The sequence below is a fragment of the Natator depressus genome, chromosome 2, assembly GCF_965152275.1.
Source record: "Natator depressus isolate rNatDep1 chromosome 2, rNatDep2.hap1, whole genome shotgun sequence".
Taxonomy (NCBI): Eukaryota; Metazoa; Chordata; order Testudines; family Cheloniidae; genus Natator; species Natator depressus.
The window spans coordinates 260,616,370-260,629,867 of NC_134235.1; the positions used below are offsets into that span (position 1 = coordinate 260,616,370).

At 40.2% G+C, this 13,498-nt stretch overlaps 1 protein-coding gene across 1 annotated transcript in view; it reads right to left on the minus strand.

Moving 5' to 3' along the window:
• SMARCC1 (SWI/SNF related BAF chromatin remodeling complex subunit C1) overlaps positions 1-13,498 on the minus strand; it is a 184,487-nt gene that overhangs the window by 114,276 nt on the left and 56,713 nt on the right. Inside the window, exons 9-11 of the mRNA XM_074946484.1 lie at positions 12,044-12,169; positions 11,167-11,285; positions 4,131-4,255 (exon numbers count right to left, since the gene is read on the minus strand). Coding sequence (XP_074802585.1) covers positions 4,131-4,255; positions 11,167-11,285; positions 12,044-12,169 — 370 coding nt within the window. The remainder of the gene's footprint in view (positions 1-4,130; positions 4,256-11,166; positions 11,286-12,043; positions 12,170-13,498) is intronic.

Consider the following 13,498-nt stretch of genomic DNA (forward strand, 5'->3'; position numbering starts at 1 on the left):
GCTCCTCCGTTACCCCTGACTGCCCCAAGCCTTTGCACTGCTTCTGAGGGATGTGGGAAATACGTTTCTGTATTGTAGTTTAAATGAATTACTTAAAATTCTGTATTAATATGCCTAGCAAGGAATCTATTTGTCAAAAAAAATTATCTGTGTCTTTTTTTGTCTGTATTGCTACAGACATACTTGCTGACAGATATTTTGAAATAAATTACCAAAATAATTGAAACTGGCATGATTATATTGTGTATCTGGACAAATAAAATATTGTGCACAGAATTTTTAATATTTTAGCGCAGAATTCCCTCAGGAGTAGTAGTGGCTGAAGTTTACTGCTGGTGCACACTGTGCAGTATCCTTAGATCTAAGCCACCAAAACTACCTCAAACTACCATGTTCCACATCACAGGAACTGAGCTATTGTATTTTAGATTAAAAAAATTAAAGAAATTAAAGTAAGTTAATTTACTGACGGACATACGAACTACCAACACATAAAAGAACAATGGTCTATGCAGTCCAGTATCCTGCCTCTGGCAGTGACCATACTTGTTTCAGGAAGAAGAAAACACAAAAAAACCCAAACAAACCAACAACTCAGAGGTAGATTTTCAGAGCCAAACGGCACTTGGGAGCCTAACTCCTGAAATTAGGGACGTACCCCTCTTCTCATTCCTGTACTTAGGGATTTTATGATGTCCATAGGAGATAGTGTGGTGTAGTAAACAGGACAATGGTAAGACTCAGAGAGAGAGAGGAAGTTCCTCCATTACATAGCGGGAAGAGGTTTTTCTCTCTCTTATTCCGAATCCCAAAAGCAAAAGGAGATCTCAGGCATATACCACACCAAGAGCTCAACAAATACCTAAAGAAAATAAAGTTTTGCATCATCACCCTGGCTTCCATTATCCCCCTCATGGTTTCTGGCAATTTGTATGCTATCCTCAACTTAAAGAACTTGATTCCATGTGGCTGTACATCAACTATATACAACACTAAGAACAAGGGAAAACTTGCAATAGCAAGGAAAATGTTAAAGGCAGTCAGAAGGAACTTTGGAGGTTCGGGGGAAGCTCTGACTTTTGTATCATCATGCAGCAGCATGAGGCAGAGGGCATATGCGCCACCCTGACGAGTACCACCGAGGGGGGGAAAAAAAAAATCTGACACCAGTGCACCAGCTGTGCATACAACTGAAATGGCAAGGACATGTGCAATCACTCGAAGCAGGGTCAATAAAACTTCTCTATTCACTTTTCCCATAACATTAATAATTTATAGACCTTTAGTCATCTCTTTTCTATGTTGAACAGCCCTGATCTTTTTAGCCTCTCCTCATATGGAAGTTGTTCCACACCCTTGATCGTCTGTGTTAACCTTCTCTGTACCTTCACCAATTCTAAAACATCTTTTTTGAGATGGGGCAATGAGAACGGCACGCAGTATTCAAGGTGCAGGCATACCATGGATATATAAATTGGCATTATATTTTTTGTTTCATCTATTTTAATGGTTCCCAACACTGTTAGCTTTTTTGATTGCTGCTTCACACTGACCCGACATTTTCAGGAAACTATCCACAATGCCTCCAAGATCTCTTCTTTGGGTGGTAACAGCTAACTTAGACCTTATCATTCTGTACGTATAGTTGGGATTCTTTTTTCCTATGTGCATTACTTTGCACTTAACATTGAATTTCATGTGCTATTTTGTTGTTTAGTCAACCAGTTTGGTGGAACCCCTTTGTAACTCTTTGTTGTCAAAGAGTTTTTGTTTCTTTGTTTTGGACTTAACTATCTTGAGTAATTTTGTACTGTTTGCGATTTTTGCCACCCCATTGTTTACCCCCTTTTCCAGATCATTATGAATATTGTGACAGGGTGAGGCCAGAGGGCTACAGAAGAGTGATAGAAGGTAGATATATTAGCCCCAGATTAAGCAGGTCCCTTTTCCCTGAGTAAGATAATGGGCTGTTCCAGATCAGGAAGTTGCTGGAACCAATTATGGCAGGCAGGCTAATTAGGACACCTGGAGCCAATTACGAAGCAACTTGAATCAATTAGGACAGGCAGGCTAATCAGGGCACCTGGTTTATAAAGGACCTCACTTCAGTTAGTGAGGTGCGTCCGAGGAGCTGAGAGTGAGAAGGCATACTGCTGGAGGACTGAGGAGTACAAGTGTCATCAGGAGGAAGGTCCCGTGGTAAGGACAAAGAAGGTGTTGGGATGAGGCCATGGGGAAGTAGCCCAGGGAGTTGTAGCTCTCATGCAGCTGTTACAGGAAACACTGTAGACAGCCCACAGGGCCCTGGGCTGGAACCCAGAGTAGAGGGCGGGCGTGGGTTGATTCCATCAAAGAATTCTGATACAGTGGTGAGGCATGACTTCCTTTTACAAAAGCCATGTTGACTGTTCCCCAATAAATCGTATTTAACTATGTGCCTGATAATTCTGTTCTTTACTATAGTTTCTACCAATTTGCCCAGTACTGCATTTAGGCTCACCAGCCTACAAGTGCCAGGATCTCCTCAGAGACCTTTTTAAGAATCAGCATTACATTAGATACCTTCCAGTCATCTGGTACAGAGGCTGATTTCTATGCCTCTGCTTCCCCTCCAAACCTTTGTCTTGTCCATTTACTTTGTAAGTTCTTTGGGTCAAGGACAGTCTTACTGTGTACGTACGTACATACATACATACATATGTACAATACCTAGCAAAATGGAGCCCTAATTTCAGCTGGGGCTTCCAAGTGTTACTGCAATACAAATTGAATAATAAGCAGTTTATGCTGGAGGGTTCTTCACCCCAAACGTTCAATTTTAAACTAACTTCCTACTCTGAGTCACCCTATACTACTTTAATGTTTATATCCAACCCCGTTTTAGAATCAACAACATTTATGACTGACCAATGCAGAGAGAAAAAAAGTAATCAAATCTGAAGTCCATCAGGTAGGGTACCACAATGACAACTTGTGATAATCAAGGTAAGAGGAAGGATGGCAGAAAATTAAAGGGCAGGCCCAGAATGATGAAAAATCTTACATTTGTGGCTGACTTAACTAGCTTTATTCACACTTTTTGGTATCCCATCCTGAAATGTTGAACATTCAAGATGCAGAATATGAAGATTAAGCAACAAAAGCATGAGCTTTCTCTTTCACACATTTCCCAAATATAGCTGTCCCTGGAGCTCCTCTGTGATGGATAGCGAAAAGGAGTTTACAGCCATTAATGTAGAAGTGAGATTCATGTGTCTGGATTTTGAACATCTGTCATGTCAGACTGACCATTTGCTTTGTTGGTCACATGCATGCAGTCCAAAAGAGGTCAGCTGATCCAGTACAGGCTCAGAGGACAACAGAGCTCCTGTTTGTGTCTAATAAAAGCTGATTTGCCTTCTTTTCAGGGCTGAAGTACTGCCACAGCCTTTTATTCTTACACATTCTGGAAAATGTGCTTTGTTTTGTGCCATGAATACTATACTTCTACTGCCCACAAAACAATTATGAATATTAATTATTGATCAAATCTGTTGTACCTTGGCTCCAAACTATGTTAAACTCAAACAACGATGAACACCCAGAATGCTTTTCTGTTAAGGATAGTGTTAGGAGGATGCAGTATATTTCTGCTTTACTTTTCACCCAATATATACTGTAATGAGAAACATTGTTTTCAAAGGTTTGGAGCAGAAGGTTGGGAATCAACACTGCTTGGTTTTATTCCTGGGTCTTCTACCTTGATGTGTTACCTTAGCCACATCAGCTATAATCTCTTTGCTCCTGATGTAGATTTTTAGATGCAAACCACCCAACTTGAATACGCAGGACAAGAACAATCTTTAATATTTAGCTTGTTATTCACTTAACTGAATTTTCATAAACTTATTTCAAGAAAAAACAATTGCGATAAAAGGGGTAAACTCAGTTTCAGAAGAATGCCACATTCCAAAGCCTTGTCTAAATAAAAACCACATGGCCAAAGAGTCCAAAAGGAAGGCTACTTGTAGAGACGGTATCTCCAAGATTTGGCTAACGTATACAGTGAAAATATAGTGTCTGCTGTTCATTTAGTGGTCTATCATTCACAAAAACCAGCGCAGCTAACACCTTGTGTGTGAATACTTTACCATTTTTGGGAAGTACCACTTCTTCTATGTTCGGTACAGGTGTTGGGTCCTCCATGTCCTTGGTAAGATCTTCTTGCTCATCCTCTTCTTTCTGACCTCGCCTTTTCCCATACAGTCCTGCTTGTCTAAAACAGATAAGACAAATTCTCTGCAAGTGATAACTTGAAGCTGTAGCATATTTGTGATGATCCCACTAAATCTCTGAAGTTAAGAGGGTTGGGTCAGGATGATACTTCTATGGAAACACCTAGGTGCTGCAGGAAGTGGTCTTGGTGACTTAGGAGATGGTAGATTTCTCAAGTTAATATTAAAGTAACATTCTAGTAGGGGGCTATGGTGTAACTCCTGTGTCCTGACCAAATTCCAGCTCAGAAAATTGGACTCTGTCCATTTAAATTCCTCCCACAGTTTCAAATGGATAGTCTTCTTAATTCCTTTTCTTATGCAGCGTTGCCTTGCCATGCTGATATAACAGCTGCATTTCAGATAATTTGAGATGCTAAAAATAGCAGGTTTGTGGCCCTCGTGTTAGTAAGATTAGAGAGGTTAGTGACCCATTTATACATATCTTTTTAAATTCTGTAACAGGCTCTGAAGTTTGCAGAAGATGTTACTATACAGTCATGTAATTAACAATTTGCTGTCCCAAACCAAAGGCATTAAATATGAAAATACTTAAAAATGATCTGCAAATATTTTTTTTAAAATTGGACTTGGAATATAAGTCTCATTTCTTCTGGTTATGTCAGTGGACATCTTGGGGTTTTCAGAGCAGTGTGAGCTCTTATACATTTAAACTCCCCGAGCTGAGGTATAACAAAAATGTCTTTGTCCAAAATTTTCATTAGTCAAAGTTTAATAGGAGCAGCCAAAAACACACACACACAAAAACCAAAAAAGTTTAACAAGTCAACTACAAATACCTTCCCCTCTCAGTTGCCAAACTTTAAATCTCTTGGTTCCTGCCATTTCACTAGTTTACTATTCAGAGTTTTAGGTTAAATGAGACCTGACCATCCAATGCAATTAACAGAAAAAAACAAAACAAAATCCAAACCACACAACTGAAGACTTTTAGACAACTGAAGAGAAAAGTTTCTTGACACCTTAAATGACTGCTTCTTGGAGCAGCTAGTCCTGGAACCCACAAGAAGAGAGGCAATTCTTGATTTAGTCCTAAGTGGAGCACCGGATGTGGTGAGGTTAGGTGAATATAGCTGGATCGCTTGGTAACAGTAACCAGAATATAATTAAATTAGGGCTGTTGATTAATCGCAGTTAACTCATGCAATTAACTCAAAAAAATTAAACGTGATTAAAAAAGTAATTGCAATTGATCAGTTTTAATTGCACTGTTAAACAACAGAATACTAACTGAAATTTATTAAATATTTTGGATGTTTTTCTACATTTAATATATATTGTATTCTGTGCTGTAATTGAAATCAAAGTATTTTTTTTATTACAAATATTTGCACTGTAAAAATCACAAACAAAAGAAATAGTATTTTTCAATTCACCTCATAAAATATCAGGGTTGGAAGGGACCGCAGGAGGTCATCTAGTCCAACCCCCTACTCAAAGCAGGACCAATGCCCAACTAAATCATCCCAGCCAGGGCTTTGTCAAGCCTGACCTTAAAAACCTCTAAGGAAGGAGATTCCACCACCTCCCTAGATAACGTATTCCAGCGTTTCACCACCCTCCTAGTGAAAAAGTTTTTCTTAATATCCAACCTAAACCTCCCCCACTGCAACTTGAGACCATTACTCCTTGTTCTGTCATCAGCTACCACTGAGAACAGTCTAGATCCATCCTCTTTGGAACCCTCTTTCAGGTAGCTGAAAGCAGCTATCAAATCCCCCCTCATTCTTCTCTTCCGCAGACTAAACAATCCCAGTTCCCTCAGCCTCTCCTCATAAGTCATGTGTTCCAGTCCCCTAATCATTTTTGTTGCCCTCCGCTGGATGTTTTCCAATTTTTCCACATCCTTCTTGTAGTGTGGGGCCCAAAACTGGACACAGTACTCCAGGTGAGCCCTCACCAATGTCGAATAGAGGGGAACGATCATGTCCCTCGATCTGCTCGCTATGCCCCTACTTATACATCCCAAAATGCCATTGGCCTTCTTGGCAACAAGGGCACACTGTTGACTCATATCCAGCTTCTCATCCACTGTAACCCCTAGGTCCTTTTCTGCAGAACTGCTGCCGAGCCATTCGGTCCCTAGTCTGTAGCGGTGCATTGGATTCTTCCATCCTAAGTGCAGGACTCTGCACTTGTCCTTGTTGAACCTCATCAGATTTCTTTTGGCCCAATCCTCTAATTTGTCTAGGTCCCTCTCTATCCTATCCCTACCCTCCAGCGTATCTACCTCTCCTCCCAGTTTAGTGTCATCTGCAAACTTGCTGAGGGTGCAATGCACACCATCCTCCAGATCATTTATGAAGATATTGAACAAAACCGGCCTGAGGACCGACCCTTGGGGCACTCCACTTGATACCGTCTGCCAACTAGACATGGAGCCATTGATCACTACCCGTTGAGCCCGACAATCTAGCCAACTTTCTATCAACCTTATAGTCCATTCATCCAGCCCATACTACTTTAACTTTCTGGCAAGAATACTGTGGGAGACCGTGTCAAAAGCTTTGCTAAAGTCAAGGAACAACACATCCACCGCTTTCCCCTCATCCACAGAGCCAGTTATCTTGTCATAAGTACCTCATACAAGTACTGTAGTGCAACCTCTCATGAAAGTGCAACTTACAAATGTAGATTTTTGTTACATAACTGTACTCAAAAACAAAACATAAAACTTCAGAGCCTACAAGTTCACTCAGTCCTACTCCTTGTTCAGTCAATTGTTAAGACAAATGAGTTTGTTTACATTTACAGGAGAAAATGCTGCCCTCTTCTCATTTACTATGTCACCAGAAAGTGAGAACAGGCATTTGCAGGCCACTTTTGAAGCCAGCATTGCAAGGTATTTATAGCCAGATATGCTAAACATTCGTATGCCCCATCATGCTTCAGCCATCATTCCAGAGGACATGCTTCCATGCTGATGACGCTCATTAAAAAAATAATGTGTTAATTAAATTTGTGACTGAACTCCTTGGGGTAGAATTGTATGTCCCCTGCTCTGTTTTACCCACATTTGCCATAAATTTCATGTTATAGCCGTCTCAGATGATGACCCAGCAAGTTGTTCATTTTAAGAAAACTTTCCCTGCAGATTTCACAAAACGCAAAGAAGGTACAAATGTGAGATATCTACAGCACTTGACCCAAGATTTAAGAATCTGAAGTGCCTTCCAAATTGAGAGGGATGAGGTGTGGAGCAGGCTTTCAGAAGTCTTAAAAGAGCAACACTCCAATGCGGAAACTACAGAACCCGAACCACCAAAAAAGAAAACCAACCTTCTGCTGGTGGCATCTGACTCAGATTATGAAAATGAACATGCATCGTTCCGCACTGCTTTGGATTGTTCTCGAGCAGAACGTATCATCAGCATGGACGCGTGTCCTCTGGAATGGTGAATGAAGCATGAAGGGACATATGAATCTTTAGCACATCTGGCAAATAAATATCTTTCAACGCTGGCTGCAACAGTGCCATGTGAATGCCTGTGCTCACTTTCAGGTGACACTGTGAACAAGAAGCAGGAAGTATTATCTCCTGCACTTGTAAACAAACTTGAATGTCTGAGCAACTGGCTGAACAAGAAGTAGGACTGAGTGGATGTGTAGGCTCTAAACTAAAGTTTTACATTGTTTTATATTTGAATGCAATTATTTTTTGTACATAAATCTACGTTTGTAAGTTGAACTTTCATGATAAAGAGACTGCACTACAGTATTTGTATTAGGTGAACTGAAATATACTATTCCTTGTGTTTTTTACAGTGCAAATATTTGTAATAAAAATAAATATAAAGTGAGAACTGTACACTTTGTATACTGTGGTGCAAGTGAAATTATATTTGAAAATGTAGAAAACTTCCCCAAAGATTTAAATAAATGGTATTCTATTATGGTTTAACAGTGTGATTAATCGCAATTTTTTTAACCGCTTGACAGCCCTAAATTAAATGTAACATGCCTGTGGTGGGGAAAACACCACAACAGCCCAACACTGTAGCATTTAATTTCAGCAAGGTGGACTACACAAAAATGAGGGAGTTATAGAGAAATTAAAAGGTACAGTGCCAAAAGTGAAATCCCTGAAAGCTGCATGGAAACTTTTTAAAGACATCATAATAGAGGCTCATCTTAAATGTATACCCCAAATTAAAAAAACATAGTAAGAGAACCAAAAAAAGTGCCACTGTGGCTAAGCAACAAAGTAAAAGAGGCAGTGAGAGCCAAAAGGCATCCTTTAAAAAGTAGAAGTTAAATCCTAGTGAGGGAAATAGAAAGGAGCATAAACTCTGGCAAATGAAGACATAAGTAGGAAGGCCAAAAAAGAATCTGAAGAACAGCTAGCCAAAGACTCAAAAAGTAATCTTAAAAAAAATTTTTTTTTTAAAAAGTACATCAGAAGCAGGAAGCCTGCTAAACAACCAGTGGGGCCACTAGACGATCGAGATGCTAAAGGAGCACTCAAGGACGATAAGGTCATTAGAGAGAAATTAAATCAATTCTTTGCATCGGTCTTCACAGTTGAGGATGTGAGGGAGATTCCCAAACCTGAGCCATTTGTTTTACATGACAAATCTGAGGAACTGTCCTAGACAGGTGTCATTAGAGGAGATTTTGGAACAAACTGATACACTAAACAGTAGTAAGTCACCAGGACCAGATGGGATTCACCCGAGAGTTCTGAAGGAACTCAAATGTGAAACTGCAGAACTACTAACTGTAGTCTGTAACCTATCATTTAAATCAGCTTCTGTACCAAATGATTGGGGGATAGCTAATGTGACGCCAATTTTTAAATAGGGCTCCAGAGGTGATCCTGGTAATTACAGGCTGGTAAGCCTGACTTCAGTATTGGGCAAACTGGTTGAAACTATAGCAAGAACAAAATTGTCAGACACATAGATGAACATAATTTGTTGGGGAAGAGTCACCACGGTTTTTGTAAAGGGAAATCATGCCTCACAAATCTACTAGAATTCTTTGGGGGGTGGGGGGGTTCAACAAGCACGTGGACAAGGGAGATCCAGTGGATATAGTCTACTTAGATTTTCAGAAAGCATTTGACAAGGTCCCTCACGAAAGGCTCTTAAGCGAAGTAAGGGCCTCTCACGGATTGGTAACTGGTTAAAAGATAGGAAACAAAGGATAGGAATAAATGGTCAGTTTTCAGAATGGAGAGAGGTAAGTAGAGATGTACTCCAGTGGTCTGTACTAGGACCAGTCCTATTCAATATATTCATAAATGATCTGGAAAACCAGGTAAGACAGTGAGGTGGCAAAATTTGCAGATGATGCAAACTACTCAAGATAGTTAAGTCCCAGGCAGACTGCAAAGAGCTACAAAAGGATCTCTCAAAACTGGGGGCCTGGGCAACAAAATGGCCAATGAAATTCAATGCTGGTAAATGCAAAGTAATGCATATTGGAAAACATAATCCCAACTATACATATAAAGTGATGGGATCTAAATTAGCTGTTACCACTCAAGAAAGATCTTGGAGTCATTGTGGATAGTTCTCTGAAATCATCCACTCAATCTGCAGTGGCAGTCAAAACAGCAAACAGAATGTTGGGAATCATTAAGAAAGGGATAGATAATAAGACAGAAAATATCATATTGCTTCTATATAAATCCATGGTATGCCCACATCTTGAATACTGCGTGCAGATGTGGTCACTCCATCTCAGAAAAGATATACTGGAATTGGAAAACGTTCAGGAAAGGGCAACAAAAATGACTGGGGTATGGAACGGCTGCCGTATGAGGAGAGATTAATAAGACTGGGACTTTCCAGCTTGGAAAAGAGGCGACTAAGGGGGCGGATATGATAGATCTATAAAATCATGACTGGTGTGGAGAAAGTAAATAAAGAAGTGTTATTTACTCCTCCTCATAATTCAAGAACTAGGGGTCACCAAATGAAATTACTTGGCAGCAGGTTTAAAATAAACAAAAGGAAGTATTTTTTCACACCACACATAGTCAGCCTGTGGAACTCTTTGCCAAAGGATGTTGTGAAGGCCAAGACTATAACAGGATTCAAAAGAGAACTCGGTAAATTCATGGAGGACAGGTCCATCAATGGCTATTTGCCAAGACGGGCAGGGATGGTGTCCCTAGCTTCTGTTTGCCAGAAGCTGGGAATGTGTGACAGGGCATGGATCACTTGATGATTGCCTGTTCTGTTCATTCCCTCTGGGGCACCTGGCATTGGCCACTGTTGAAAGACAGGATACTGAGATAGATGGACCTTTGGTCTGACACAGGATGGCCGTTCTTACATTCTTTATCTTGTAAAAACCCTTTTAGGCCTTCGTAGATCAAAGCAACATAGAAGGGCAAAAACACAATAAAAATCATTTGCAGGTCACTAATAATCAGCGAGGGCTGGTCTGCATTAGGAAAGTTGTATCAGTGTAGCTAACTGGATTAAAAATTCTCTCTAGTTATCCAGCTGCAAACTCCTCTTTGTAGACATTTAAAATTTTATGAACACTGAAGAACTTAAATTGGTTCAATTTAATTCAGTAATTTACAAGTATATACTAAAATGATGTAAACAAAGTTTAAACCTTTATAAATGCATCTATCTACGTAAGGGATTTGCACTAGTGTAATTCGATCAATCGGGAATACTATTCTAATATGGACAAATCCTAAGTCTCACTGTTAATGATATCTGCCTCTCAATGGTGGAGTTCTCATTAGGTTTAGAATAAATGACTGCACCAGACTTTGCTCCATCTGCAGGCAAAATTCATACATTCCAATTGCAAACACATGGTTATGTTGGGGGAAGAATGGAGGAAAACGACTTGTTTCAAGAGCTCTCTCTGCTCCAGTTTCAGCCTGAGCAAAGCTCATCTTTGGTTGTCTGATCCTGACACTTACCCTTTCTTTCCAGTCTTCTTCCTTGATTCCATGGGAGTGGGGGGAGGGGAAGGTGAATGCTTTCTTTTCCTGGTACTTGCTGTTGCTTTCCGGTCTCTTCTCTCAGGGCTACGGACAGGCTGTTAGAGAAGCGAAGTTGTCAGTCAGTACCAATTACCACAGCTCATTGAAACTAAGACTGCAGATCTCTCCTAATATGCCCTGCATCCAGGGTGCTAAAACAAGAGCACTGCAGCAGCAACCAAGTTCAGCTCCAGAATACCTGCATTGCAATATGGAAAGCGGCCTGTACCATTTCTACAATTAACCTTTAACTGCTGGCATGGCTGTCTGCCACAGAAATGGGCTTTTAAAACACTGCAGGGTCCAAATACAAACTTTTGACTTGTTTGAAGCACTGGGCCCACTCAGAATGGGGAACATTTGGCATTTAACCTTGAACTCTGAGTAACTTCTAGGAATAGCTACTGTTTTCAGTGTTTTCCCCAATTATAGTGACAAGTGTGGGTTAGTGGTCTCAACATGTACTTCAGGCCAAGGAAATTTGGAAATTAAGATCTTAAATTGCTTCTGTATCAATTTACCCCAATTTAAGTTTGTGGAGGGAAAAGAAAAAGCAAAGTAGGCCCCAACATTTATATTTTTTGGGAAAAAAAGACACTTTGCTGTGTCAAAGGGAAACACCAAGTATGTCCATTTTCCAGAAGGGTGCAACATATATGCATTTACATGTGACCTTGGTACCATTAGCTCCTGAGAGACTGGCACCTAATTTAGCAGCTTTGATTCCCAAGACGTCTGACTTATATGGTAGTAAAGAATATAATTAACACTGCTAAAAATCAACAAGTCATCCACCAACAGAGAAATACCATACCTCTTCATTCTTCATAGAGATTCGCTGGCGAAAACTCACTGGCTTCTTGTTCTCATCCACCTCATAATCCTCTTCATTCATCCATTCATTGAATATATCTGTGTCCAGAATCCATTTGGCATGAACCTAACAGCAAATCCAACAAATCTCGATGTCAGTAAATAGACTCCCACTAATGCCAAGGTTTCTGCACTAGCTTTACACTTGAACACAAGCCTCCATCACCAATCCATAAGACTCTAAGAAAAGGGAGTACTATAATTTGGTTATCAAAGTTGGAGGTTTTGGAAAGCATTTATTGGTTTCCTATGTACCAAATTTAAGACACAATAACTGCATAAAGCAATGCAACAAAGTAATTATGCCAAGTCTATTGACTTCCTCCTTATTTCCGCTGCTTAGTTATTCTAAGTCTTTTGTGCTGGCAGGTGAGAGCTCTTGTTGGGACAATTCTGTATGAACGTGTCACTTTGAGACTAAAGATACAAAAACTGCACTCTGTACAAAAACCTTTAAGGTATAACAGGGAACATCTTGATGGTCACAATCCACTTCCCAGTGGATAGCTGTCCCCATCACACACAAAAAAAGTAATGCTCACAGCTGGTGTCTTTGTTGGCAGTCTCAACAGAAAGCTCAAGGACTGAACTTCCCTCTCATTCCTAGAAGTAGGGGAAGCTTGCATTGATGCTATGCCTGTTCTGGGAATGAAGAGAGAACTGTAGTCCCTTCGGCAATCATTCTCTTAGCCTGTACTGAAATCACACATATGTACAAATATATAGTACATTCCAACATGGACACCAATCAATGAAATTGACACTTATGGAGTAGAGATTTGGGAAAGAAACATCTACCAACTGAGCAGCACTAAAAGCCTTGTAAGATTCTGAAAGGGACAAATCAATGCCACTGCTTCCCACTATCAAGCCTTATTAGGCTTTTCCCATGCAGTTCTAAAGACTGATTTGTAGCTACAGGAAACCATGCAATCAGTTTTTGTCTTGGACAGTGATTCATATTTCTTAAAAAGCTAGCTGGAAAGAGAAAAATTGATTAAATATATGTAATGTCAACATTCCTGGACAATACCATCTTTTGATAGGCAGTTTCAGTAATACAGGCTCATCTATTCACCTTTTCCGAACTACACCTTAACAACAAATACTAGTGACGCTTTGACCGCTACAGACAAAAGCATGGGGAGGGGGAAACAAACAATTAAACTCTTCACTTCACACTTGAAGTGCTCCAGTGAGCAACCATTTTTGTCAACTAAGGCTTTTCATGAAATTCAAATGGCTTCACGTGTCAAGCAACAGTCAGAACACATCATCCCTGCCTTCATCCCGCTTGAAAGCAACACTGGTCCAGGATTCCAGAAGCCTGGAAGATAACCAAGAGATACTCTGCCACAGCCAAAGGAGCAAAAGGGAGGGGAGGAAGCAGAATCAC